The 25,896-nt window shown below is 37.9% G+C and overlaps 1 protein-coding gene and 1 long non-coding RNA gene across 3 annotated transcripts; both read left to right on the forward strand.

Moving 5' to 3' along the window:
• Window positions 1-2,684: 2,684 nt before the first annotated feature.
• On the forward strand, window positions 2,685-6,957 carry LOC147865609 (uncharacterized). Of its 2 annotated transcripts, none has more exons than XR_015529670.1 (2): window positions 2,685-2,969; window positions 5,813-6,957. It is a non-coding gene; the product is annotated as an uncharacterized LOC147865609 (long non-coding RNA). The 2 variants fall into 2 exon arrangements; XR_015529671.1 differs by lacking the exon at window positions 2,685-2,969 and adding an exon at window positions 5,561-5,729.
• A 14,602-nt stretch (window positions 6,958-21,559) lies between these two features.
• Window positions 21,560-25,407, forward strand: LOC147865610 (uncharacterized). The gene is made up of 2 exons (XM_087318464.1): window positions 21,560-24,320; window positions 24,485-25,407. Exons 1-2 carry the CDS (start codon window positions 21,587-21,589, stop codon window positions 24,868-24,870), a joined length of 3,120 nt encoding a protein of 1,039 aa, XP_087174590.1. The 5' UTR covers window positions 21,560-21,586; the 3' UTR covers window positions 24,871-25,407.
• The last annotated feature ends 489 nt before the right edge of the window (window positions 25,408-25,896 follow it).

Consider the following 25,896-nt stretch of genomic DNA (forward strand, 5'->3'; position numbering starts at 1 on the left):
TGTCCATTAGATGTACTAGAACTGCTAGGTGGACTAACCACATTGATACCAATACCGATATCAACCACCACGAGCAGCTCCTCGAATCATCGGATGATGCGGTATCGTTGCCAGTGTCATCGCTCCCCATAGTGGAGGTATTTTGGTCGACCCATGAACTTGATGGTGCTCATAACAATGCTTATAATCATGAAATCTATCTCTAGTGTAAAATATTCGAGACTTTATAAACATGCATGGTAGGGGGTGCAATACATCCATATCGCAACAAATATTGTACATATAAGCAACTAGTCCCTCACAATTTTGTCTCTTCACTACATCCCTAGGTTAAAGACTCACTAACCTTACTTTGGTCTCCAACATAGTTACCCCGACACAATTGTGAACTTTGCTTCGCGATGGCTCTAAATGTTATTAATCAATACAAAAGCTAATTGAAGAGTGCCACCAAAGCATTTAAGCACCATTATATATAAGCGCCAGTATAGTGTAATATACATACCAAAGAAGCTACATGTTTAACGACTACATTGTAAATATAATTGTGTTTCTTTATGAAATTTGGTTTCGAATGTTTGGATTATGGAAGGTCAATTTAAGAGGCATGTCACAATTCATTTTTATATAAACATTGCCACAAATTGCATAACGAATTAGAGTATTGGAATTACATTCTTATAGAAAACCGCTTGCTAAAGAATTTACTTCACTACATCACTAGTAGTGACCCCTTTACTTTGATAATGACATCACATAAAGGCCGACTCCACACTCTCGTGAGTACTCTTGCGACTTACTTGTATGCTCAAAATTGAGAGTGCAAGTGTTACAAGCTGCATAGCCTTATAAGAACCAACCCTACTAATTAGGGATAATTTGAATGGATTTAAGGGCATAATAGGTGAGGAAATGATCATCTTCAAACATTAGATAACCCATAGTTGGAACCTAGGACATGTGGGAACACGCAAGAGCAGTTACATTATATAAAGGGGATTAGATATCTCCTTCCACATGACAATCTCAACGACGTGGTATGGAACACCAATGGGGTTTTGTGTCTATCACTTATCCTTTGCTCAAAAGCGGTTGGTGTGGTTAAGCAATACCCTAAATCCATTGTTTCCTTCAACCTAGAAAGAATTGTTGTGTTTGATGGGTCAAGAATTTTGTAAACGGAAACCTAGACGAGAATAGTTTGTTGTGTTGAGAATTTTGTAAAAGGAAACCAAGATGACAACTATTTTAGTAGAAAAAGAACTTTCAAACCATGTAAATAAAGGAGCAATTTTGATGGTTGAAGCTGGGATGACTATGATACAACTACAACTAAAAAAGGAAACATTTAAGTAGAAATGTGTTATGTGCTTTGCACATCTCATAAACATAGAGATCATTCACGTTAATTTGAAGCTTCCATCTATTGAAATTTATGGTTTTTAAACTAAAGATAAAAACCTAAACCGAGAGGGTCCGAGACTAAGTATGAAATTTGTGTAAACATAGATGTCTTTTCAACAATAAAAAACATCTATGATTGAACCTAGTAATAATAGGGTAATTTTGGCAAAGGGAAACCTAGAATAGGAAACTTGCTAGTAGAATATGATTAAGCTTCTAGGTAACATAAATGAGGTTTTTGTAAGCTAGAAGGTTGATTAGAGTTGATTTTGTAAAGCTAAATCCTAAAAAGGGAAATAGTGCTGCAAAAGTTTGTTAGAAACGCAAGTTGTGCCATAAATGTATTGTGTGTCCTTCTATAAATCCAAAGATTCTATGGATGAAGCAGAGACCATAAATGATAATTGGAGGGGTCTTTTGTATATGTAAAGGTAGATATAGAACGAATGATAAATGGAAGGGGCTTTTCTTCCTAGAACTCGAGAGGCACACGGAAAAGTTGTCGAAGGTCATGTATAACACAACCAGACGGGCTCATAGGCAAAGAGCAATCACAACTTTCTTTGGCCTTATCACTCCCATTCATGCTACAAGTCAATGAAGCACAGGATGACGAATGGGCACCCAACTAGATCATAACAAAACAAGTTACATATAGATCATGCAATAACAATTTCCTATGCACACGGGGGGCATGATGGCCCACAGTCCCAGAAACCCCTCGCCAATTGACGAATAAAAGGCCATTCATATGTCTCGGGCCATTACTAGAGGTGCCGCGCTAGGTAACAATCGGCAACGGTTCGGTTCGGTTTGAGAAGGTCCAAACTGAATTGTTTAGACTCTACAGATGTTGAAACTTGAACCGAACCGAACCATTAAAAACAACTCAAACCGTTAAGCCATTAAACCGGTAAACCGCGGTTTCGTGGTTCGGTTTCAGTTTTCAGCTTAGGTCAAAATTTAAATTTTTAAAATTTTTAAAATTTCCCCAAAATGTGAAAATAAGGCATGAAAATGAAAAGATTATTTAAAAACAAGTTTGTTTAAATTTCTTTAAATTTGTTTTTGAAATAAAAAAAACCGTTAAACCTTGGTTTTTAACTCTTGAAACCGAACCGAACCGTTAAAAAAACTCGAACCTAACCTAACCGTTTAAACCGTTAAGCCGCGGATTCGAGGTTCGGTCTTTTTCAAACCAAACCGGGCTCGGAGAGCTCTTAAAAGACAATTAACACACACAACTGTGCATACGTCTCTCCTTCTTTGTGGACAGACAGAAACCCTAAGCAACCATGGAGAAGAACTGTCTTACCCATCCATACAATTAAAAAAAACTGGTCATGATGGCCATGACCGGTCTGTAATTATCATGGAACAGAGAGGAAGGACACAGTTTTTGTGGTGTTCATCTGAAGTGGTACCGAAGGTTTCGAGAAGGAACCAAAATTGCATGAGCCCCTCATGATTATCTCTAATGTCGTCCTCATCATGTAAGGAAGGATGTTAACTGCGATGATTGCAAATGATAGAGCTGCAGGTTCACCTCTAGTTATGAGCTGCAGGTATTTTTTAATTCTTTCTCTTCGAATAGCTAGTTACACTCTTAAGAATACATCAGAGGTTCTATTGTTTGAGTTTCGTTTGTGAATAAATCGATAATAAGAAGATTTTGGAGGGGAGAAAGCCTCCTACAGGGGATCACTTGGACACGATATGTGTGTCGCAAGGTACTCAAGATTGGCTTTTGTTTATTTCTGATCAGTGACTAGTCCAGTGATTGGTGTTCAATGGATTTGGGAGTTCCAAAATAAGGGTACTCAAAATAGCCATTTTTGTTATCAAAATAGCTAACAGAATATGGAGATAACCATTGTTGGTATGCTGAAAGGCAAAATTGGTTCCAATCAAATGGCATAAATATAATTGAACTACCCCGGTTCCAATATAGCTTGGATTATCCACACTTGAACATGACCAACGTGGAAAATATTAGAGTGATCCAAATTGATACGATTAAGTTGGATAATGAAAGAATGTGGATTAGCCCCACAATGCCTCTATATTTACACATGTCATATAATAGATTCACAATCAGGTATGCATTTATGTCATGCGTTCCGCAAAATGATAGGGTATCTTCACATCAACTAAGAAATTGTGATAGGCAGATATGTATGAAAATGTATTGAAGAACAGATTTGTCAAGTGTCCCATTGGGATGTGGAATTAGAGGAATATGATGTCTTCCATTGTATCGTTTTTTATGAAATAAGAAGGAGATACCACTGCCTCGTCAAACAAGGCTTTGGCTCACTCAATAAGGTAATGGAATACAAAGACCAAAGATGCTTGAGATTTTTCTTGCTAGAAATGAATAGACAAAGAGGGAAGTTGTTGAAGGACAACAATACAAGCACAAAGGAACATCACAATTTTCTTTAGCTCCATCACTAATCATATAGCAAGTTAATCAAGGGCTACACAAGTGGGTGTACTTTCAAAGTGACCCACCTCTAGGACAAATGTTAGCAAACAAGTAAAAGGACCGACGATGTGAAAAAAATCTGTATGAGCTTTAAACAAAGTCAACAGAATCTGGTGTCTTTGAAGAATAAAAAAAAACTGAGTGACAATATAGTCTCCAGGGAAAGCTTTAGCCTTGATGTCCCTGTTCCATCCCTGCCCAAGCAGATGTAAGACCAGGTGTTTGGGATGCCATTCATATAACTAATCTGTGTTTGTTTCTCGCATGAATTTATCAGGTATAACATTGAGTTTGTGCCATAAATGACTACAAATCCATTGGGACATAGGTTCGTATATCATGACATTGGGTCTGGATTCCATATGTGAACCCCATACTAATATCATATAGACATTGATGCCACTTCAAACCATTATTTGACACCAGTTCTTCATTGAATGATGAAGTTGACTGATTCCTTGCATTTAATGATGGCATTCCCACAACTTGTTAAAGGAATCTTAATCTCCACCTTTATAAAGGGTTTACAAACAACAAGGAATAGAAGCATGCATGATATTGTGAATAGGATTAAGAAGGATAAAAATTGTTTGGTGTCAATGGCCTTGATTTATTGATAACAAGGGTGAGGATGGCATGGTTCAGACATGCATGCCAAATGGCTATTGCCTGATCTATTGTAACCCTTTTTGAATGTTGCAGTCGAGCTCCAACTGGCATTGAGTTCGTCTAGATGTTTAGAAATAGGACCACATATAATAGGCACTCTTTCCCCCCTTCCTTGGCCAGTCTGGATTGGCATTGCCCCTGTTCCATTAACTCACATGATTGCTTCTAATATCACAGGACACCCTTACATGTATATTGAAAGACTCTGGAAACAATTCTTGCAAGGACATGTGCTGACTTTCTCCAATAGCTAGCACTGTTGCTGATACTTTGGTTGTATCTCTAATCCAAGGATGCTATAGTTTTGTTTGTGTGCTGACATAGCATCAACTTTCAATCAGTTTGCATTCTGGTTCTTTGTGTTGGGCCTTACTCTCTACACTTGCTTCATGTTCAAAGGAATCCGTTCTCCTTGTCTCGTACTTGTTGTTTAGTATCTTCAACGATTGTATAGTTTCGTTTGTGTGAAGAAAGAAATATTAACGTCTTCTAAGGCCAAAATTGGCCCTTGAGACAATTGGTTTACAACAAAATGGGATATTTACCCATTCATCGAAAATAAAAATAAAAATAGAGCTTAAGCTAAATAGTTCTAGTAAAATAACAAACATGTTCTACAATGAAATGGCTTTATACTAGGCCTAGTTTCATTTCCATCTAGGTCTCTCGAAAAGAAGTGGGAGGTCAAATGGTTTCGATTTGGATGTGGCCCCCTGTGGTTCCAATGTAGAAGGTACCCCAACCATAGCTTCTAGTCGGTGTAGCTCATGTTCCCTCCCTTATCTTCTTAATTGTTTCTACTACACGTCGAGTTGTTTTGAAGCCCAACATCCGAGGGCGTTTGGTTGTTCTTTGCATTTCTGCTTCCTCAAGAGAAAGGCCGAGTGGCGTAAGTGTATCCACATTCATCGTCTCCCCTTGTTCCTGAAAAATTACACTACTTACATGTTGATGAATATTAAAAGGGTTATGGTTAATCAATGTCCCCATGCTCTGAAGGTGCAAAAATCGACATTGTCTATTACTATTTGAAAATATGTATTCAACATTTTGATTTTTGTTTTTTGTACCTACAGCCATAGCATTCTATATATGCATGTAGACATAGGAGAAATATGGGCTTCAAATTTTTTCTGTATTTCTTGTTGAAAAAAACAAATTAATGAAGGTGATTCTTGTGTTAAATAAAATGAATGACTAATGTTTATTTCTCGAAGAACTTTTGATTCATTGTTGATATGCAACGTGCAGAACTTTTGATTCATTGCTGAAGGTGAAGCTCTGTTACATGGAGGAGTCAGGACTAGGATTTTCTGGAAGTACTTTGGATGCCAAGTGGTTCTTCAAAACCACAGAAATGCAAGCCTTTCTTGATAAACTGCTTTAAAGGATCCACTTGTTGAAGACTATTCTGTTTCATCACTTTAGAGGTTAATTTTGACATCTTCAACTAGTCATGGTGATGAATTGGCTGTATAATTGCTCAATAAGCACACGTCATCGAGGAAAAGGGAATAAATTGATCATATAACATAATTGTTCCTCACGAGAGGGTTGAGCAAGGGCATTTGGATAAATAATGAAAACCTAAGAGTATTGGGACAATTGAACAATGTGGCTACAATCCTCGCTTGATTTGTGTAAGTCTTACTCAAGCTGGGGGTTGGAGCATGACAATCAGTAATAGCAGGGCACACCATTTATCATTGATGTTTCAACACATCATACTCATTGTCATTTGTTGGACTAATACCCTGTTGTCTTGAGCAAAGCATGGCAACTCTTGAAAAACCATGTGATATTGGATCTCAACACATAAGCATGCAAGAGATTGATTTTCATGCCTTACCATGCTGGCATGCCATGCATTCTATCCATGTCGTGACATAACGAGTTTCCATTCACATTAGCACTTGACTTCCTCAGATCTTGTAATTGTGTGAGGACTGAGAGAGATCTTTTACCAACCATGCCCTAAGCATAGGTCCTTGTTTCCAAGCATACTGAATGGAGTGTTGCACGCTGCACCAAAAGGGGCTTTGTAACTATCCCTGAAAACTCATGAGGTAAGAAATCCAATGGAGCTTGTTTCCAATCATACTTTTGTACCCTGTGCCAAAATGGGCCTTGTAACTAACAGCAGCTACTCAAAACGAGGCAAGAGTTCATTGCTTGCGTTGTGGTTCCAAAAGCCTTAAATTGATATATTCTTGGCAATGAATTGGTGATATAATTGTTGATGCACCACATCATTAAAAAACATGGACGAATTGACCAAATGATTGCTCAAATAGCACTTATAAGCGATAATGAGGGGCATAAATTTACCATGTAATTGCTCAAGAGGGAGAAGGGAATTTGTTGAAATAATGAAGATCAAAGTTATTTTGGGATGATTGAATGAGCATTATGGTTGCAAGCCTCACTTATATTTAGTCATCATAGGGAGTTGAATTGTGCCAAGTAGTAATCATCATGCAAGCTGATTATATTTGCTGATGTTTAATCATGATAACCATTGTGTGAATGGTTGCACTAATACATGTGTAACAATCACTTGTTGTAAGTTAAACATGACAAAATCTATGAAGCCTTGATTCTCTTGGCTTACCATGCCATTTGTGCTATTTGATTCATGACATAACAACATGCGACTTATTGAAATCTTGCATTTGGATAAAGAATGAGTGATATGTCTCACAAACCATGTGCTTATCACATGTCCTTGTTTCCAGGAAATTATCCTCAAGCTCAGAAAAAAAGGAGGTAAGAACAATGGAACAATGTACACTTTTGAGGATCGAAGTCTTGCCGTCTTAAAAGTTGTTGATTATAAGATAAGTTAGGAGCACTATTTTGTACTCCGTGGTGATAAATGGTAGAATTTGGTTCATCATTGAGAAAAAATGCATAAACATCACAATAAGGGAATTAGATGTTAAGCCTTCATATTTCTTTCATCTATTTTGACCTTGAACCATTTTTACCAATCAAGAACTTGGGCATAATGTTTGGCTTGTTAAAGGGTCTTTAATGTGTGTCGTTATTTAGTGAGAAACCCTAACTTGATGCATGGGATATTCAACTTCTATAAAACATCCCCACCAAACTTTGAAGTGAGAGATAAGTAAGAGACAAAATAAGATTTTTGAATTCATCGAGGAACTAGGCTTGGATTGGTGCAGTGATAGGGGAGGCTTTTGATTTTTTGATGCACATTACAAGTTTTGTGTTTCAGCTCTATTAGAGTCATATGAAGGGTTCAATAGTGGAATAAAGTGTTACACCTTTGAAGTCATGTTGAGACTATCTAGCCTCTTTATTGTGTCCATAGTCAGTATATGAGCCATGTTGATAGCTGATCAATTTTTGTTATCAAAATTGGTTAAGTATTTGAACGACACATAATGCACATTTGATCATGTTTAGCAAATGGGAATGTAAGGTGGTTGTCGAAAAGTCTCTTACCATCGTAAGGTTTTGAAGTTTGGATTACTATACCAAAGTTAGAAACATTGCAATTAATAAGAGCATGAAAAATATAAGGATGCATGGCCTCCTTATAAGTTTGGCTCATGCAGGGTAGCCTCGATGTTAATGTATGGGGCTTGGAATGATTACAACATTTTATGAAAACTAATGCACATGTAACTTGCAAGTGATGTACATGGAATGTTTCTTCAATTCTTAAAGAGTGTTGATAGCCATTGGACACATGGATGATGGTATTTCGGGCACATGGTTATGTCAAATCGCGCAATATTATGGGTGGCCCTTGGCAATTTGAAGCCCATTACAAAAGTTTTGGTGCAAATGAGGTGAATTGTGAAAGTAGAATTAGAAAGTGTAGTAAATCACGACATTTGATTGATTGACTGCACAACCTTCAGAAAATAATGTCCTATCTCCATGAATTCCCTACTAATTTTCAATCGTTACTATATAAAAACCAAGAAGCATGCTGTGATTTGAATTTTCTTTTTATTTTGAAGATTTGGAATCACGTAGCACCAATATACAATGAAAAGATAGTGGATTGAAACAAGCTTGAAAGCTAATTAAAATGGGCAAAAGGCGAATGCTAGAAAGAACAAAATATTAGAAATGTTAACTTGGCCCAAAAAGACCAAGCACTCAATATTTTAGAATCTTCCTACATGATCCGGGTTAGACATGCGCACCTTGATTAGAGTTGTCAAGCTTGATTGCTTCTTTACAATCATCCCAAAATTTGTCCATCTTACAAGTATGTAGTAAGTAAGTCCTTTGTGCAATAAAAATGCTCCCAAGGTTAACTATTCATGTCAATCTACATGCTAACCGTAACATGTTTGATAGAAATACCTTTTTGAGCCCTTCATAATTCGAATCATGCATGTCAATTTCTTGGGTATCATTCCGAACCAATTACAACGTGCTCCTACTAGATGCCATTACAAATGGGTAGTTAAATGCATTTCTCCTTGAATCTAGTTTTCTCTTTGCATCTCTTTTTCTTGTAGTAAATGGAATGGGTGTGCCTCTAATCATTTTGAAATGAAAAATGACTAGGGTACTATGTGTTCGGAAAGTGTGCAATAAAGGAGAAATGAAATGTTGTGCTCATAGAGAAATGCATCTAAACTTTTGTGACATGAGTTCTGATTGGGTTGAGGATTGGGCATCGGAGTTCCTCAATGCACTTCCAAGGATTTTGAAATTTTGCAAGAGCATTTTCTTACAAACACCATGTATGTGTTCAACTTCTTGATGTTAAATTACTTCTTGTTGAGATAAAGGAATGGAGAGGATTGTAGGATTGTTTGTGGAGTTCACAAGTCTAAGTATGACATTCTTCTACAATGATCCACCTTTGACCAACCTTGAGTTCTCTTTCCGTACATTTTCAACCTTGACCTATCTCTACCCAAATTTACCTCTCAAATAATCATAATGTGCACTCTCAATTGCAACCTTCATTAACAAAATACTTGGCCATTGAGAGTCATGTATAAACTCTGTGCACAACACATACAAATGTTTTGCTTTGTTCTTATAGGTGATATTTGAACTTTTAGGGTGAAATATCCCCCTCCCCCTCCCCCTCCCCACAATTCTCACTCTCACTCTTTATGTCACGGCTCACAATGGGCCTTGGAACAATTAGTCCCCATAGTCAATAATAAAAAACATGCCTCTCTTAAGTTCCCATTACTAATAATGATGTTCATTAAGGCACTCTTGAAAGTGCCATTTGAAGAGCAATGTAGCAATACTTGTTCTCATTATTAATATGATAACTATTTCACTAGTTTATTTATCGTCATTGGATGAAATCCATGTAAATTGTGACATATATTGAAACATAACATGATTGAGCTCGATTATTGAGAAGTAATGAGCAAGGGCACATTAGGTAGTTGTCAATGGCTACGAAGCACTATGTCCTCGTTTGTGAATGAAGAGTTTGTGATCAATTCCCAATTGCTTAGTTTGCAAGTATTTGTGAATACATGGTATAACTATGGCACGTGTAAAACAAGAAGCAAAAGACTAAAAAAAGAACCTTGAAATACTTGTGTAAAGGAAAAAGGAGATCATGATGAATGAGCAAAAAAAAGGGTTGACATAAAATGTTGTGAAATTGAGTAATTGGTCTTATTATTACTTGTGAGTTGGGCAATTTTGTTCCATGTATATGAATGTTGATCAATCCAAATAGATTGTGTTGGCTGATCCTCCAATAGGGTGGTCTAGGACATGTCAAGTTTTGTGTGAAAGCGTTATGTATTTTACACAAGTACCAAGATAGGGGAGACAATATTAACAATGTAAAATTACAAATTTTGGCAATGTTCGAGAAATGCAATGGAGAGTATTGCCAATGAAGCAACGTTAGGAGCTTTATAAATATGTTTCGACAACTAGCTTTCCTAGAAGTAAGGGTAGGTTGTCTACTTTGTTGGAGATGGGAAAAGTATGGCATGCGTTCTTCCATAAAACCCAAGCAAGATAATGGATCAATGTGAAAGAAAAATCTATTGATAGCATTGCATGTCTCCATGAGATGGTTGATTTGTGTGCTCTAAAGTTAGCGCATTTTCCCACCCACATGATCAAAGAGTTTTGGTGTGATCACACACCCATCGATGCCTTGCTTCTAGATCAACTTCTTCATTTCAAATATATTGTAATTGTACCTTTGTCTTGACATGAGAGATTTTCACATGATCGAACGTATTCGTGGTAAAGCCATTTTTACTACGCCTGAGGACAACACATGTATATGCATTTTTACTCAATAGTGAATATTTCTTCTAATAGACCCGATAAAACCCTAACAATATTAATGCAACATATTCTCTGAATTGTATTGTTAAGTTTGCATCTCTTAATAAGATTATCCCGCCCAAGAAAACCCAAGAGTATCTTTCAATAATATAAGGTCGTGTCAGTATCTTGTAAAAACAAAAGACATATAGTAACAAGTTACCTTTGGTACCATTTCATTTTATGAAAAAGCATTTGGCACATATTTCATTAAAAAGATTACTGCTCTCAACAACTTATGTATTTGATTAAGAATGGAACTATGCATAAAATTTATACTTCATTCGTTGAAACCTCTCCTCTCTCTAAGTTTGGACTATGGACAAAGTTTTCTAGTGTCTAAAAAGCATAGTTAAGGAGTGTGGTTTTCTTTTCTAGAGTGGTCCAATTTACGGCAACTACATTGTCATTATTTGCGAATGGATCTTCATAGCATCAACATGGATAGTGCACATTTCACATTGATAAAAACAATTGGTGATGAATTGTTGAAATCTACATGGAGGTTATATTTTAGTTTTTCCTGGGCTACAAACAATCGTGTCGAGGGCTCTGCACATCCCATGTTGTTAAAAATGTCATATATTACACATATCGAAATTCCTCCTCTATATTGCCTTCCCCCTCGAAAGAAGTAGGAAACATGTGTAGTAAACAAACTATGACAAGTGCACGAGTTAACCAATCTTCTAGTTTAATTATAACTTATTGTATTTTCATTTCGAGATATAAACATGTGTCCCTTCCTTTGGGAGTTCTTCAAAACATCTATTTTCATTCGAGACACATCGATCTCATGATCCGGCTATGTTGTAAGGTTCCGATCACCTAGTTTTGGTTCGATGAGGGTGCAAATGAGGATTGAACATTCATGGCATAGATGGCATGGTTTTTTCTCTTAAGTGTTCCATTTTCCATGATATTATATTTACTTTGTCTGCAATATACGTTATTTGCAAACATATCCTAGTTAGTCAATTTACAGTTCAAGAAGGCATAATTGTGTCTTGATGATAATTTGTATATCCTTAGTAGCATGTAGCTTTTCATTTGAATTGCCATTCAACTTGAGAGCACACTATTTTGAAAATATGTATGCCTAATGACCATTGAGAATGGCATCCAATTGAAACTCCAATTGGTTAGTGAGGACATATACAATTTGCTTAGTCTAGAAGGGGGCACATTTTAAAATGAATCAATCCTTTCGAAAACTCTTCAATTTTAAAACTAGTGGGCCTCAATTTTGGTGCTTTCGAGAGAGATTGTGCCCCTTCATGTAAGGCAATGAAAGTTTTACTTTTTCCAAGAGGGAATTTTTGAGTTAGTGGATCCTTTGATTGAACATTGAAGAGCAAGTCTGTAATTTGTCTACAAAATATCAGAATTGTCATGTTACAATAAAGTTCATCATATATCATTAGAATTATTGTGTCCACGGGGGAGTGAGTGAAGGTCATGCGACAAAAAAAGTTGGCAAGATGATTGAGATGTTTTTGGGCAATGGGTACAGGTAATGGGAGATCCAAGTGAAGTATATCATGTATGCAACAAAGCGTGTTATTTGACTTGGGAGTTGGGTGAGAGTTATGAGAGTGAGAGACATGGAGATTTACTAGGAAAGGAAGAGGATCGAGGCCTTCTAATAATGAGAAATATGGCTAGATAATTGATGAAGCATGATAAAGAATGGGAAGACAAACCATACGCATTCATGAAATAGAGGGTTTGACTTGTGAAATGGATGGATTAACTTACAAGATTTGAAAGCCTAATGAATCATTAGAGACGTTTTTCTATGGTGTACACATATCAATGCATGTAGTTGTTGACATAATAGTAAGCAACTTAATGTTTTGAAAATGTAAACTAATTTGTATGCATTGATGTCCACACTCACTACCACTAAGGACGACCTCAAAAATCAAATTCATCTTTCATTGGCTCCATAATGAATGTGTGGGGCCTTATATATGCAACAAAGGTCCATATTGAGTGAGTAAAACTGGTCTATTGTCAATGGGGAGGTACACCAATTGATTTATGTGCCATATTCATTTATCATCAATGTTAGTAGTTCCCCTTTACTATTTTAGTGAAATGTATAAGGGATATTGTAAAAACCTTAAGAAAGATTAATTAGCCAACCATTAGCACTTGAAGCCAATCTAATATTCGGCCCCATGAATTAGTTCAAGATAATACAAAACATGTCTACACCCTGCAATTGTGTACCTCATGCATATGAATCCTCACCAAGTATATCCTAGAAAAAGGAAGTGGTTGTTGCCAACCTATTTAGTTATTTTTTTCTCAGAGAAAATAAAAACTAGACCTATCTTATGCCAAGCATAAAATATGACAGGCTTTAAAGACGATCAAATCCAAGAGATTGATTGGTTTTGCTAAGAGTGTGAGATAGGGTTGATGTGTTGTTCAAGGGTGTGTACTAGGCCAAGGTAAATACGCTTAGGTTTCACCTGAAGTGTTGATTGAACCCAAGATATTGATTGGGTACGGTGGAGTTGCACGATAGAGTTGATGAGGTGTTTAAGGGTATACAACACGTCAAGGCAAACAAGCAAACTTAGGTGTCACTTGAAACGTTGCTCTCAAACACAAAATAATGGGTTTCAAATTTCATATGATCTTAAATCATAAATAAAATAATACACAATTAATAAAATAAATATATGGATTAATTTATTTTTTAAATTACATTATTCTAAATAATAAAAAAATCTACTATTTTTTATTTCTAAAATAAAAAAGACCGGGTCAATCTACTACTTCGGTTTTTTTTAGCCCCTTTTTTTACCACCGCCACCAACACATATGCAATGGTCTCTTCTCATCATGGCCTTGCTTCCCTCTCTTCGATACTACTAAACAACTATCGATGGAACACTTTCTTTACACATCGATACAAAACATTCATGTGTCATCCATAAACTCCATGTCCGTTTAATACTTATCGTATATAAAAAGACCTTTTTGTGTGGGTCATCATCGATTGGAGATGAGTCCTTTATGTTCACAATCCTATAGGTATTAAAACAAACAAAAATAAGCTTATGCCATTGGTGTTATGCTCGAGAAAGTAGCATCAAAAGTATGCATTCTGCAACACAATACAATTGTGCCTTAAAAGATGCAAATATCTTGTTTTAAGACAAGCTCTCCAATTGAGAACTAAAGAAATTGAATTCTTATGTGTTACATTTCAAATGTTTATCAACTGAGGTCATGATGCAAGAAAAGTGGTCATGGGTATGAGGGAGAGTTCATGTTAAACAAGACAATTCATTAGTTTGTTGAGCTTCACATATAAATGGTGACACATCCTAATTTATTCTCTAGGTCTTAAAACATGACAATTATGACCTTCCCTTATGTAACCATTTCTCCGACTTCAGAACTATGGAAGCAAGGTTGCGTGGTTCGAGTGAATATACCAATAAGTCCATTAAAAAAGGTTATTGTCATGTCAATATAATATACTTATAGGATACTTTTTGTAAAGAAGAATTATTGGGTGTTCATTGGCTTAGTGGTTTGTGCATTACCTCCTACCTAGGAGAGGCTTTATTGACTTACAATTTATATTTGACCTCATACGATGATACTCTCCCTCTATCTCATACATAATTGAGCCCATGCCATTGTGTACCATCCACATAATTTCTTCCAATTAACTGAGCTAACATTCTCTTCTATGTGAAACAAGGCATCGCCAATTCAAAGTTGGCACCAAACGTTTGTGAGTTCGAGCTTCGATCACATTCAAGTTTGCTTTCCCCACATTTTCAACCCCAAACATCCTTACCCTTGTTTCCTTTTAGTCACAATGTTCATCTTCAAGATTGACATTAATGAGTCAAATTCTTGAGCATTGACACTCACTAATCAACTGCACACCCATTGGGTAAAAGTGATTCACTTTGCTCCATAGGTCAATTTCATCTCTGATGATGATAGTACAATCACAATCTCACTCTCACTCCATGTAAATGTACAATAATATAATAGTAGGTTAACATTCTATCCTAGGATGATCACATCACATGTGGACTTTGCAATTGTTTATACATAACACAATTCAACCATGCTAAAGGATAAAGACATTCCTAAGACAATGTCTCAAATTCCTCATTCAATAGTCCTTGCAAACGGTGCACACGTTGGACAAATTCGTGTTTCCATCCAACAAGAAAGCATTATGGTTATGGCATAACCCAAAATTCATTAGCACTTTATAAGAACAATAACCACTAATACGAGGGGTCATCTTTACCCCACAATCAAAATTTAAAGTTGGGAAATGACTTTCCTAATATCGTTGCAAAAGTGGTGTATATATGAAAACAATAAAGATAAAGGCCCTATTGTCCTTACTACTATAATAAAGTAAACTACCCAAAGTTTGAAGGACATTGTCCCATGTAAAAGGCATTTTTCATTGTTGCCAACACACCTATTGTGTAACTCCAGGAAACCATGAACTAATAACACATTTCATATTCTCCATATGTACCATAGGCCCCAATACCTAAGACAGTCAAACCATGCCTTAAAGTACGGGGAAGGTAAAGCTTTTGCTTCTTGTGTGAACATCCATTGAAAGGGTGACAAAAATATCCTAGTTAATGATGCCCAAAGTTTTTACACAATAACCCAAATGTATTTAGCAAATGGCATTATTTTTCTTTTAATGTAGGTTGTTGCACTTCATTAGTCACCTAACTTATAGAATCTTAGATTAATATATACACTTATTTTAATTTTAGGGTGTAATTATTAATACTTATCAAAATTAAGAGTTAATGACAAATGCATATAACTATGGAGATATTAAAATAGATAGATGTGGGGTGGGGCCATAAGGGCTTCCATCTCCAATGGTGCAACGGTTCGGTTCAGTTTAGGTTTTTTAAACAGTTCGGTTCGGTTTAACGGTCATTTATTTTTTTAAAATTTTTAAATATTTTTTTTAAAATTAAAAAAAATTGTTTTAAAACTATCTTTTCATTTTCAAGCCTTATTCTCACATTTTAGGAAAATCTTTAAAATTTTGAAAATTTAAAATAATAAAATGTTTTAAATTTAAAAATTTTGATGCAAGTTGAAAACCGAAACCGAACCATGAGACCCCGGTTTTAATGGTTTGAAATTTTTTTAACGATTTCGAGGTTTGGTCCAGGTTTCAAAAATTTTTAACGGTTTGGTTTTGACACTCTCAAACCGAACCGAACCGTCGTTGATTGTTACTCAGATACACACACACAATTTTTATTATCGTCTTTGGAGGTCAAATATGACCTATGAAACAAAAAATAATACATTTTCATGTAATACATGTGAAAGGAGGGAGTGGTGACTCTCGACATTCAAGAACATTGTTGATAAATGTTGCAATCAAAGATGTGTGGAAGGAGTAATCAAATCTAAGCAAAGGCATAACAATGTATTAGAGGGTGTGATACTAAGACTCATGAACTTGTTTAGGGAAAAATGCATAGTCGACTACTTTCATCACTTGTGCCCCAACATCCCCTTTGACATCATTGTGGTCAAAGAGACTCTATTCGGGATACACTGACAATGGGTGCGGGGAGTATGCTCTTATATGGCACTCATGTATGCATTCAGAAGGAAATATTCAAATTATATGGGCAAGATGAAGAAGCATTGAATCATCTTGGATCATTGCAATGTCAAGCCATTGTTAAGGAATAATTTTATGGTTGGCAATGCATTGGTGGATATGCATACCAACTGTGGTGGACTCATTCAAGCATTAGTGGTATGTGCGGAATAATAAAGGTTTTTCAGCTTTGCACAACCATGGCGTACAATATGTGCATGTATTTTAGATGTGGAAACTTGGAAGAAACATTCACTGTCTTGTAGCATAGTCGACATGTGGTGTCTTACGACGTAATGATTTCTGGGTATGTGCGGAATAGTGAAGGCATGTACATGCTTTGACAATATAGATAGGGGGAAATTGTGCTCAAATGAAGCTATGAAATTGGATCCTGATACAATAGTAGGATATGCATTGATGTCAAGCATGTATGTTGAAAGTCACATAGTGGTGGCTATATATCTCCCAATTCATCTCTCATTTTTGTGAAATAACTGGGTTGTATTTTGTAGTAGATATGCTTTTTAAAACTAATGGAAGGATATATTGTTTAGAAAAAAAAAGAAAAAGAAAAACATCCACTTTGACATCATAGTGAGTGTGAGCTATATTAAATGGAAGCATTTGTTAGGATGGCAGATAACATGATAGACTCTAACATGCATTGACATGTGAGCTTTCCCGTTCGGCAAAAATATGCATTTGTAGTTAGATGCAACATATGTAATATAATTTATGTGTGAAGTGTGAGCTCCAACGTTTTCTCCATGTCTTGATACATTGGGGTAGAAAAAGGCCTCATTCATACACATTGAATCTCAATATACTTCTTCTCTAATAGTTCAATCCCTAATAAGAATAAATTGGCTTAGTTACCTTGTAAATATAGGATCTTGGTAAGCAAGGTATATATGTAATTCAACCCTCCCTAATAAGAATAACTATCAATTAGTTTAGTTACCTTGTAAATGTAGGATGTCAATGTACAAAGTATATTCTTCTTCTTTGGTAGTGCACTTCCTAATAAGAATAACCATGGGATAACTATCAATTAACGTAGTTATCTTGTAGCTGAACTAGATGTTTTGTTGTGCGGACACCTTGCACATTATAGTTATGTCAGATGGGTAACAACTAGGCATGCAACGAATTTGTGCATGGTATTCTCATTCACTATTTTGTAAAAACATGTCTCATCCAAAATGTGTTGTCATTTGAACATTGTCACCAAAGGAAACCTATTGACCATTACGTATTAAAGACAATTATTTTGAATGGAATAGAAGATGAGACCTAACAAGGGCTACAACCATGGGCAAAACAAAAAATGATTGCATAATATGATCAACTCAAGAGGTATATAAAACTTGGTTTTCATAGTTCTTTATGCTATAATAATGTACTATGGAAAGAAACACTGTATTGTAAAAGTGTGAGACTATGTATATTAAGAGTCCGCAACGGCTCGACTCAAGCCTAAACTGAGTCGTTAAATCATTTGGCGGTTCATGCTCAAGCTAGGCCAAACCGGTTAAGGCTAAAGATTTGGTCAAATTGGTTAAACTTTAACCTGTTTGGTTCAAGTTTGAAAACTTCCAAACCGATTAAGGCTTAACTGATTTGGTTTGGAGAAGCCCAAACTAGTTAAGTTGAAACCGTATTGGTACCAATTCACTCTACATGGTCACACATTTGATTCATACTTGGGCACTTCCTTTCCGTCCTAAGGGAAGAGTCAAGCTTATCCAACATATCAACCAATTTGTCATCATTGTAAAGTAGTACATACTTTCATGCCTTATTCCCATCTATATGAAGCATGTCCTAATAAATACTATCGATGTTTATAGTGGTGACTTCAAAGCATTACACATCCATGGTTGATCTTTTTGGTTGGCTTGGATTGTCTGAGCATTCAATAGTATTGATAGAGAACATTCCAACTTCAGACTATCTCCCAACGTGGGCAACACTATTGGGTTCTTGTCAAAGATTGGGAAATATAAAGCTTGCAAAGCTTGCCTTCGATTATGCAATACATTTGGATGAATTTTATAAGGTAATTTTTTTTAGATCCTAGTAAGCAACATGCTTTTAGATGCATATGGCAAATGTGGCAGCATCAAAGAAGTACAAAATATTTTCAATGCTCTATCTGCAAGGGACATTGCATATTGGAATGCAATGAACCATGATGGACATATGGTTGTCCAATGTTTCAAATGTTTGCTGAAATCGGGTTTAAAACTTGATGCAACCACATTCAAATGCAATATTCATTGTAATTTGTAATGTGGACTATTTTAATACCAATGGAGGATATTTTTTATGGAAAAAAAAAACTATCGATGTTTTTTGTAACATAGCACACAAGTTACATCATTGGTCCCAAAAGGATACATAATACAATAATCATGTCTCTTTGTTCTCAAGATATATCCATGGAATCAAACAAGAACGTTCACCACTAAGTTCTTTGTTTAACATTTTTTTGTTTCACTAATGGATTGATTCATAGGTTTTTTGTTTAATATTTTAATCTATTTAACTTAGATGCTTTTTCAATTTTATGTTTTTTTGTTTAATTGTTTAACTAAATTGACACAAATGGTTAAGTTAAATAATGATGAAATGGTTAGGTTTGTTTCAACTTTTCCTTCAAGGGTTTGGTTTTAATGGGTTGGTAGTTCTTAAAATGGACTTTTTTATGCGTAAATGGTCCAGTTTGGTTTCAAGATTGAAGGCCCAAATTTTGAAACTGAATCGGGCCTATATATATATATATATATGTGTTTCTAAGTTCTTGCCTACAATAAAACTTCATGTACGTTACAAATGTATTTCTGACCGTAAATAACATCGTAATAAATAATCATATATCCTAAGAGGACAACAATAATTTCTCTGGAAAAAAAGAGAGGTACTTGAACCTTACTAAAAAATTGCAAAAAGTAACAAGAGCAAGACAACAATAGAAAAATTTCATTTCCTATTATAGGAACAAATCAAAATTCCCTATATGGATGTGATTTCAAGCATATATTCACAGCATCATAACGAGAATGTTAATCATCTTTCAACATTTTTTTTGATGCCTAAAACAAACATGGAAGATAATAATTGGCTTCAAATGGAGCACTTGAAACGATGAGATCTATGCCTTTATGGATAGGGTCTTTCAATATTATTCCATGAAGCGAAACAAAGCAACATATACCTTATATGTCGTAATCACATCAAGTTTGACATTCATCTTACTGTGATTTGAGAGTATGTTTTGTGAACTTTTGAGACACATGCTTTATTGTCGTCTGTAAGAAATACTCCATTCAAGTCTTAAAAATACGATGCATGAAGCAATATATATTACAAAAGCCTTATGTCCGGAGTAAAGATTGTAAAGTACAAGATAGGATATATGGAAAGTAGAATTTGACACTTAATGATCTGTTCATCACAAAGTATTAATATTCTAGTAACATTGCCCATACCTATTGCAATACACAATAGGAACCCTTAGGGAGTGAAAACATTATTGCATCTTTAGATGCAAATAGCCATAACCTATAATATAGGTGGAAAAAGGGGCCTGATAGACTATTTGTTTTTCATTATTTGTTCATTGAGGTTGTCTTTATTAAGTCTATCAAGTTATACCCATGATAGAGTAACTCTCTACTACCAATTATGGCACAATGCTAAATTTGTGTCATAGGCGAATGATGACCATGGAAAACAAGTTTCATTTCAATATTGTGTGCATCCATGGTTTGAGGAACCATATGAGTATTCCTTTGTGCGTTCCTTAGAGTCAATGCCATGACAAAGTTCAATACATGGGCACAAACATAAGACACACAGAAACACCTTTTTTTGAAAGTGTGGACTATATTGAAATGCCATGTCTGAACAAGGATTTTCTAGTTGGTCTAAGAAAGTGAACTTTGGGAATGTCAACAAGAAAGCCAGACTTGGGTTTGCATTTTTCAACAACAATGTTTGAACAACATAAATTTATTTAAATGACGATTCATAGCTAATTATTATTGCAAAATAAGTAAATCGTATTAACCTTTTTGCCATGAAACAAGTGCCTCTAATTTAAACAAGTCAGCTCAAAACTACAAGTTTCTCTTTTTCTTGACCTCCTTTAGAGTGTGGAGTTTATAGTTTATTAGTATTTTGTGTTAAAACTACAAGTGAGGATGGAAAGCATATACATTACCTAATACAAAGTGTTATGGTTTGAATTTTATTATAGAAGGGCTTAGAATGCGAATAGTTGATAGTTTTAGGGGATCGTTTACAAGTAGAGTTTAAGTTCAAAATTTACACTTACATCATTACTAATACTCCCAGTATACATATGAAGAGAACAAGCATGGGCAAGTACGTGGTACACCTGATCAATTCAATGTTGATACTCCTATTCTCATTAAACTTAGCAGTTAAGCACGTGACGAAGAGAGGACAAAAGCATGTGTTTGAAATGGGTGTGCACAAGGAGTCCAAATTAGATAATCAAGCCTCTAAATGTTCAAAAACTTGAAGAGACTGTACGAGGAAACAAAAGATGAGCGAACCAAGCATGTAATCATATCAATCAAAGAGATGCATGCTCTCGCGTGTGCGTGCTCGTGTGCGCACCCACATACACTCAATATATATACACAGTGTAAGACGCACAATACTACACTCAATATAAAAGACACATTCTATATGCAATGGAATACAATACAATATAAAATGGATACTCAATATACAAGACACATACTATATGCAATGCAATACAATACAATATATAAATACATACTCGATATACAAGCCACATACTATATGCAATGCAATAAAATACAATATAAAATACATGGTACAATATGCAATATAAAAATACAAATTATACATGGGCACAAAGTGCATACATAGGCAATGAAAGTTAAATGAAAGAATGTGCTGAATCAACTGAATGTGACTCAACACACACACACATATATAAAGAAAAGGAGTGAATGCTCTTTTAGTTTCAAGCAAAACAAAGATTGGGGTCCTCTTTGCTTAGCTTGCTTGCTATGAAGAAGAAGAAGGCATGTATCCCTCACATCACCCTACTACTCCTACACATGTTGATGGAGGCAAGTAGTGTATCCGTGGTTCGCAGCACCGGCCTCTCGACGGAAGGCGCTGCCCTTCTCGAGCTCAAGGCCGGCTTCGATGACCCGTTCGGCCACCTATCGGATTGGCAACCCCCAAGCGCAACCACGGCCACCACATTATTCCCGTGCGCGTGGACCGGCGTGACCTGCAACACGTCCGCCTCGGTCACGGGCCTCGACCTCTCACAACGCAACTTATCGGGCACCCTCTCCGATGCCGCCTTCCGGGGCCTCCCTTGGCTCACCTCCTTCAATGTCTCTTGTAACTCGCTCTCGGGTCCGCTCCCTTCGTCTCTTTTCTCCCACATCCTGGGCCTCGTGTCTCTCGACCTGAGCCGCAACTACTTCGAAGCTGAATTCCCACCCATCTCACCGGACTCCCTCTCAGCCCTCTCCTTCTTCTCCGCCTATAGCAACAACTTCACGGGCGCGATCCCGGCCGCATTCTCCCAGCTCCCCCAGCTCCGGCACCTCGACTTGGGCGGTAGCTTCTTCCAAGGCCCCATCCCGCCTCAACTCGGTAGCCTCTCCTCCCTCACGTACCTCGGCCTCTCGGGGAACCTCCTTGTTGGGCCCATCCCTCCTGAGCTCGGCATGCTCTCGCAACTCCAACACATGGTCATTGGGTACAACAAGTTTAGTAGCCATATCCCACCTGAATTGGGCAACCTTACTAACCTCCTCTACATGGACCTTTGTTGTACCAATCTCTCCGGCCCCATTCCCTCGGAGTTTGGCCGGCTCAAGTCTCTAAACACGCTCTTTCTCTACCGGAACAGCCTCACCGGGCCCATCCCGCCCGACCTCGGCCAAATGTCCTCCCTCATGTCCCTCGACTTGTCGGTCAATAACCTCTCGGGAAGCGTCCCAGCCGAGTTCGGCCGCCTCCGGAGCCTCACATTGTTGAGCTTGATGTATAACAACCTCGACGGACCCCTCCCGCAAGGCATCGGAGACTTGCCCAATCTCCTAACCCTCTTGATATGGAATAACTCTTTCTCCGGACCTCTTCCAGCCACGCTAGGCCGAGCTTCACCCCTCCAATGGCTCGACGTCTCCTCTAATCTCTTCGACGGCCCGATCCCGCCTGATTTGTGCCTTCATTCCAACCTCACCAAGCTCATCATGTTCTCAAATCGGCTGTCCGGCCCCATCCCTGAGAGCATAGCGAGGTGCCCGTCTCTTCTCCGGGTGCGAATGCAAAACAACCGACTAACCGGACCGATCCCCACGGGGTTCGGATCTCTCCCGAAGCTCACTCGGCTAGAGTTTCAACACAACTTCCTCTTGGGGAGTATCCCACCGGACATAGCTAACTCATCCGTGCTCAATTACTTGGATGTCTCGTTCAACGACCTCTCGGGCAACCTGCCGGTAGACATATGGAACCTCGCGAATATCCAGACATTCATCGCGAGCGGGAACAACTTCACCGGAACTATACCGCCCGAGTTCGAGTTCGCGTGCACCACACTCACCCAGCTCGATCTCTCCGACAATTACCTCTCCGGAAACATACCCCCTACCATAAGCAATTGTGAGAAGCTCATCCAAGTCGAGCTCCAACACAACCTTCTTACCGGAACCATTCCGAAGGAGCTTGCGAGTATGCAAAACCTCGAGGTGCTCGACCTCTCCGGCAATCTTTTGAGCGGCGGCATACCATACCAATTCCAAAACTTGACAACTCTCGAGGAGTTCAACGTCTCCTATAACAATCTTTCAGGTCCAGTGCCATTCGCGGGGATATTCCGGACCGCTAGCTCGAGCTCTTTCGTCGGGAACCCTTACCTTTGCGGTGGGATGCTACCCCACTCGTGCATCGATGGGTCAGATGAAAACCCGGGGAGTGATGGCGGAAGGAGGAGGAGGAGCTCTAGCCTAGGCATGATGTGGGTAGTCGGGTGTGTTTTCGGGGTTTCTCTACTAGTGCTAATGGTTGGGGGCCGGTGCCTAGTCAAGCAATCCGGAGCTGGGATGAAGTTGTTCGGTTGTTGGTACGATAGCGAGGACGCGTCCGAAGACGTGGACGAGTGGCCGTGGAGGCTCACCGCATTCCAGAGGCTAGCATTCACGAGCAACGACATCGTAGGAGCTTTGAAAGACGAGAACATTGTCGGGAGGGGGGCTACAGGCACAGTCTATCGGGCCATTATGCCAAGCGGAGAGGTCGTCGCGGTGAAGAAGCTATGGATGAGCCTCAAGATCAAAAGCACCAAAGGAACGAAGGGCTCCAAGTTGGTCGAGCCTCGAGGTTTCGAGATTGAGGTTGACCTCCTCGGGAGCATACGCCACCGAAACATTGTGAGGCTGTTGGGATATTGCTCCAACAATGTCGACACTTTGCTAATTTACGAGTATATGACCAACGGGAGCTTGCACGATGCTCTTCACGGGAAGGACCGAGGTTGTATCCTACTCGCCGATTGGGTGACGCGGTACAATGTGGCGGTCGGGATTGCGCAAGGGCTTTGCTACCTTCACCATGATTGCTTCCCTTTGGTGGTCCACCGAGATGTGAAATCGAACAATATATTGCTAGACTCCAATATGGAAGCTCGGGTCGCGGATTTCGGCGTGGCAAAGCTCGTGGAAAGTACGAACGAATCCATGTCTATGATCGCGGGTTCTTATGGCTATATAGCTCCAGGTATTATATTAACATTGTGTGCAATGCCATGCCATCGTGACTAACCATCCTAGTTTTAAAGATATACTGAAAAGTGTTATAGCTTCAGGGTGGTGAATCTAGTGTCTACTATTTCTAGGGTCACTATGTTAAGGTTTAAATTTTGATGGTTTCACACCTTGCAGAATATGCATACACCCTCAAGGTTGATGAAAAGACTGACATATATAGCTTTGGCGTGGTGCTACTCGAGCTTCTAACGGGTAAGAGGCCGATCGAGTCCGAGTTTGGGGATGCGGTGAACATTGTGGAGTGGGTCCGAGGCAAGGTGAGGAGCAAGGCGGGCATCGTGGACGCGCTAGATGCAAATGTGGGGGCCTCATGTAGCATGGTGCAAGAGGAGATGCTCCTAGTGCTCAGGATTGCGTTGTTGTGCACGAGCCGATGCCCGAGGGATCGGCCTTCGATGAGGGATGTGGTGACCATGTTAGCCGAGGCGAAGCCGAGAAGGAAAAGCAACAATATGGGTGGATCGATTATGCCGATGGACATGCCGGACCATAACACATAATACATTGTATATGTTGTTGGAAGTCAAGTGGTAAGGCCATGGTAGCCTACCCTACTTAGAGTAGTTTCTTTTCTACATAACCTTGTGGAATCTTGAGATTTGAACCCTTGATGAATCGTAGAAGAATCTCATACCCTCTCTTTAGAGTGTAATGTACATTTGGCAAACTATTAACCTCATGAGTATACACTAAAAATCTTGGAAATAAAGATAGATACATAGAAAGAAAAAGAATGTTAAAGCATGGGTCTAAACAATGTCTAGGGTCTACTATTACTAGAACTACTATCGTCGCGGTTTCAAAATGCAATGCATCAATGTTCGAACAATCTTCTTCTTCTTTGTTCTTTCCTTCAGTAATCATCTCCATATGTCATCTCATCCAATTCTACATGCAAATCAGTGACATAATTCCATTTTGTTACATATTTGTTCCCTCTCTAGTATTTGGAAATTTGTACAATCTTAGGTAGTTTGTTTCCACTCCTCAAACACTACGATTTTTCCTGTCTATTATTAATATAAAAATTCCATTGATCAATTCTATGCTCTGACATGTTTGTTGCTTGGCCAACAATCTGGAAATTTTGGGATTGCCAAGATACTCAAGTCACAACTAGTACAATTTGTATGTTAGACTTAACTAGAAATAGACACTTAGAATGAAGAATGGAATTAGCCACTTTTTCTCTCGCTTTCTCTCTAACACACACATACGTACACTAGAATTGTTGGCTCAAGTCTAGGTTCCACGCACCTTTCACTTTGTCCCATGAGTCAAATCTAGCCTTTGGGGATGAAATAGAACATGTTTGGTTGGTTTGTGTCAAATCAGCTTCTGCAATTTCGTAAATGGTATGTTTGACATCCCCTAAACATTGAGAAGTTCATTTATATATACATTAGTAGCATCTAAAAAGAGTTAGTTTGATGAGGTTTCACTCATTTGGAACTACAAAAGGGAAGTGGTTGCTCTAGACAAATGTTGTCAATATACAAATCCTCGTTTTAATGCTTTAAATCTTA

Source organism: Azolla caroliniana, unplaced genomic scaffold, assembly GCF_043228905.1.
Source record: "Azolla caroliniana isolate FFs.n. ecotype wild unplaced genomic scaffold, voAzoCaro1.0.p SCAF_4, whole genome shotgun sequence".
In the NCBI taxonomy this organism is placed as follows: domain Eukaryota; kingdom Viridiplantae; phylum Streptophyta; class Polypodiopsida; order Salviniales; family Salviniaceae; genus Azolla; species Azolla caroliniana.

Excerpts from the sequence above, each read along its gene's own strand:
- LOC147865610 (XM_087318464.1), top strand. The coding sequence starts at position 21,587 with ATGAAGAAGAAGAAGGCATGTATCCCTCACATCACCCTACTACTCCTA. Across the intron at positions 24,321-24,484 it reads TTATGGCTATATAGCTCCAG|AATATGCATACACCCTCAAG; the intron begins GTATTATATTAA and ends CACACCTTGCAG.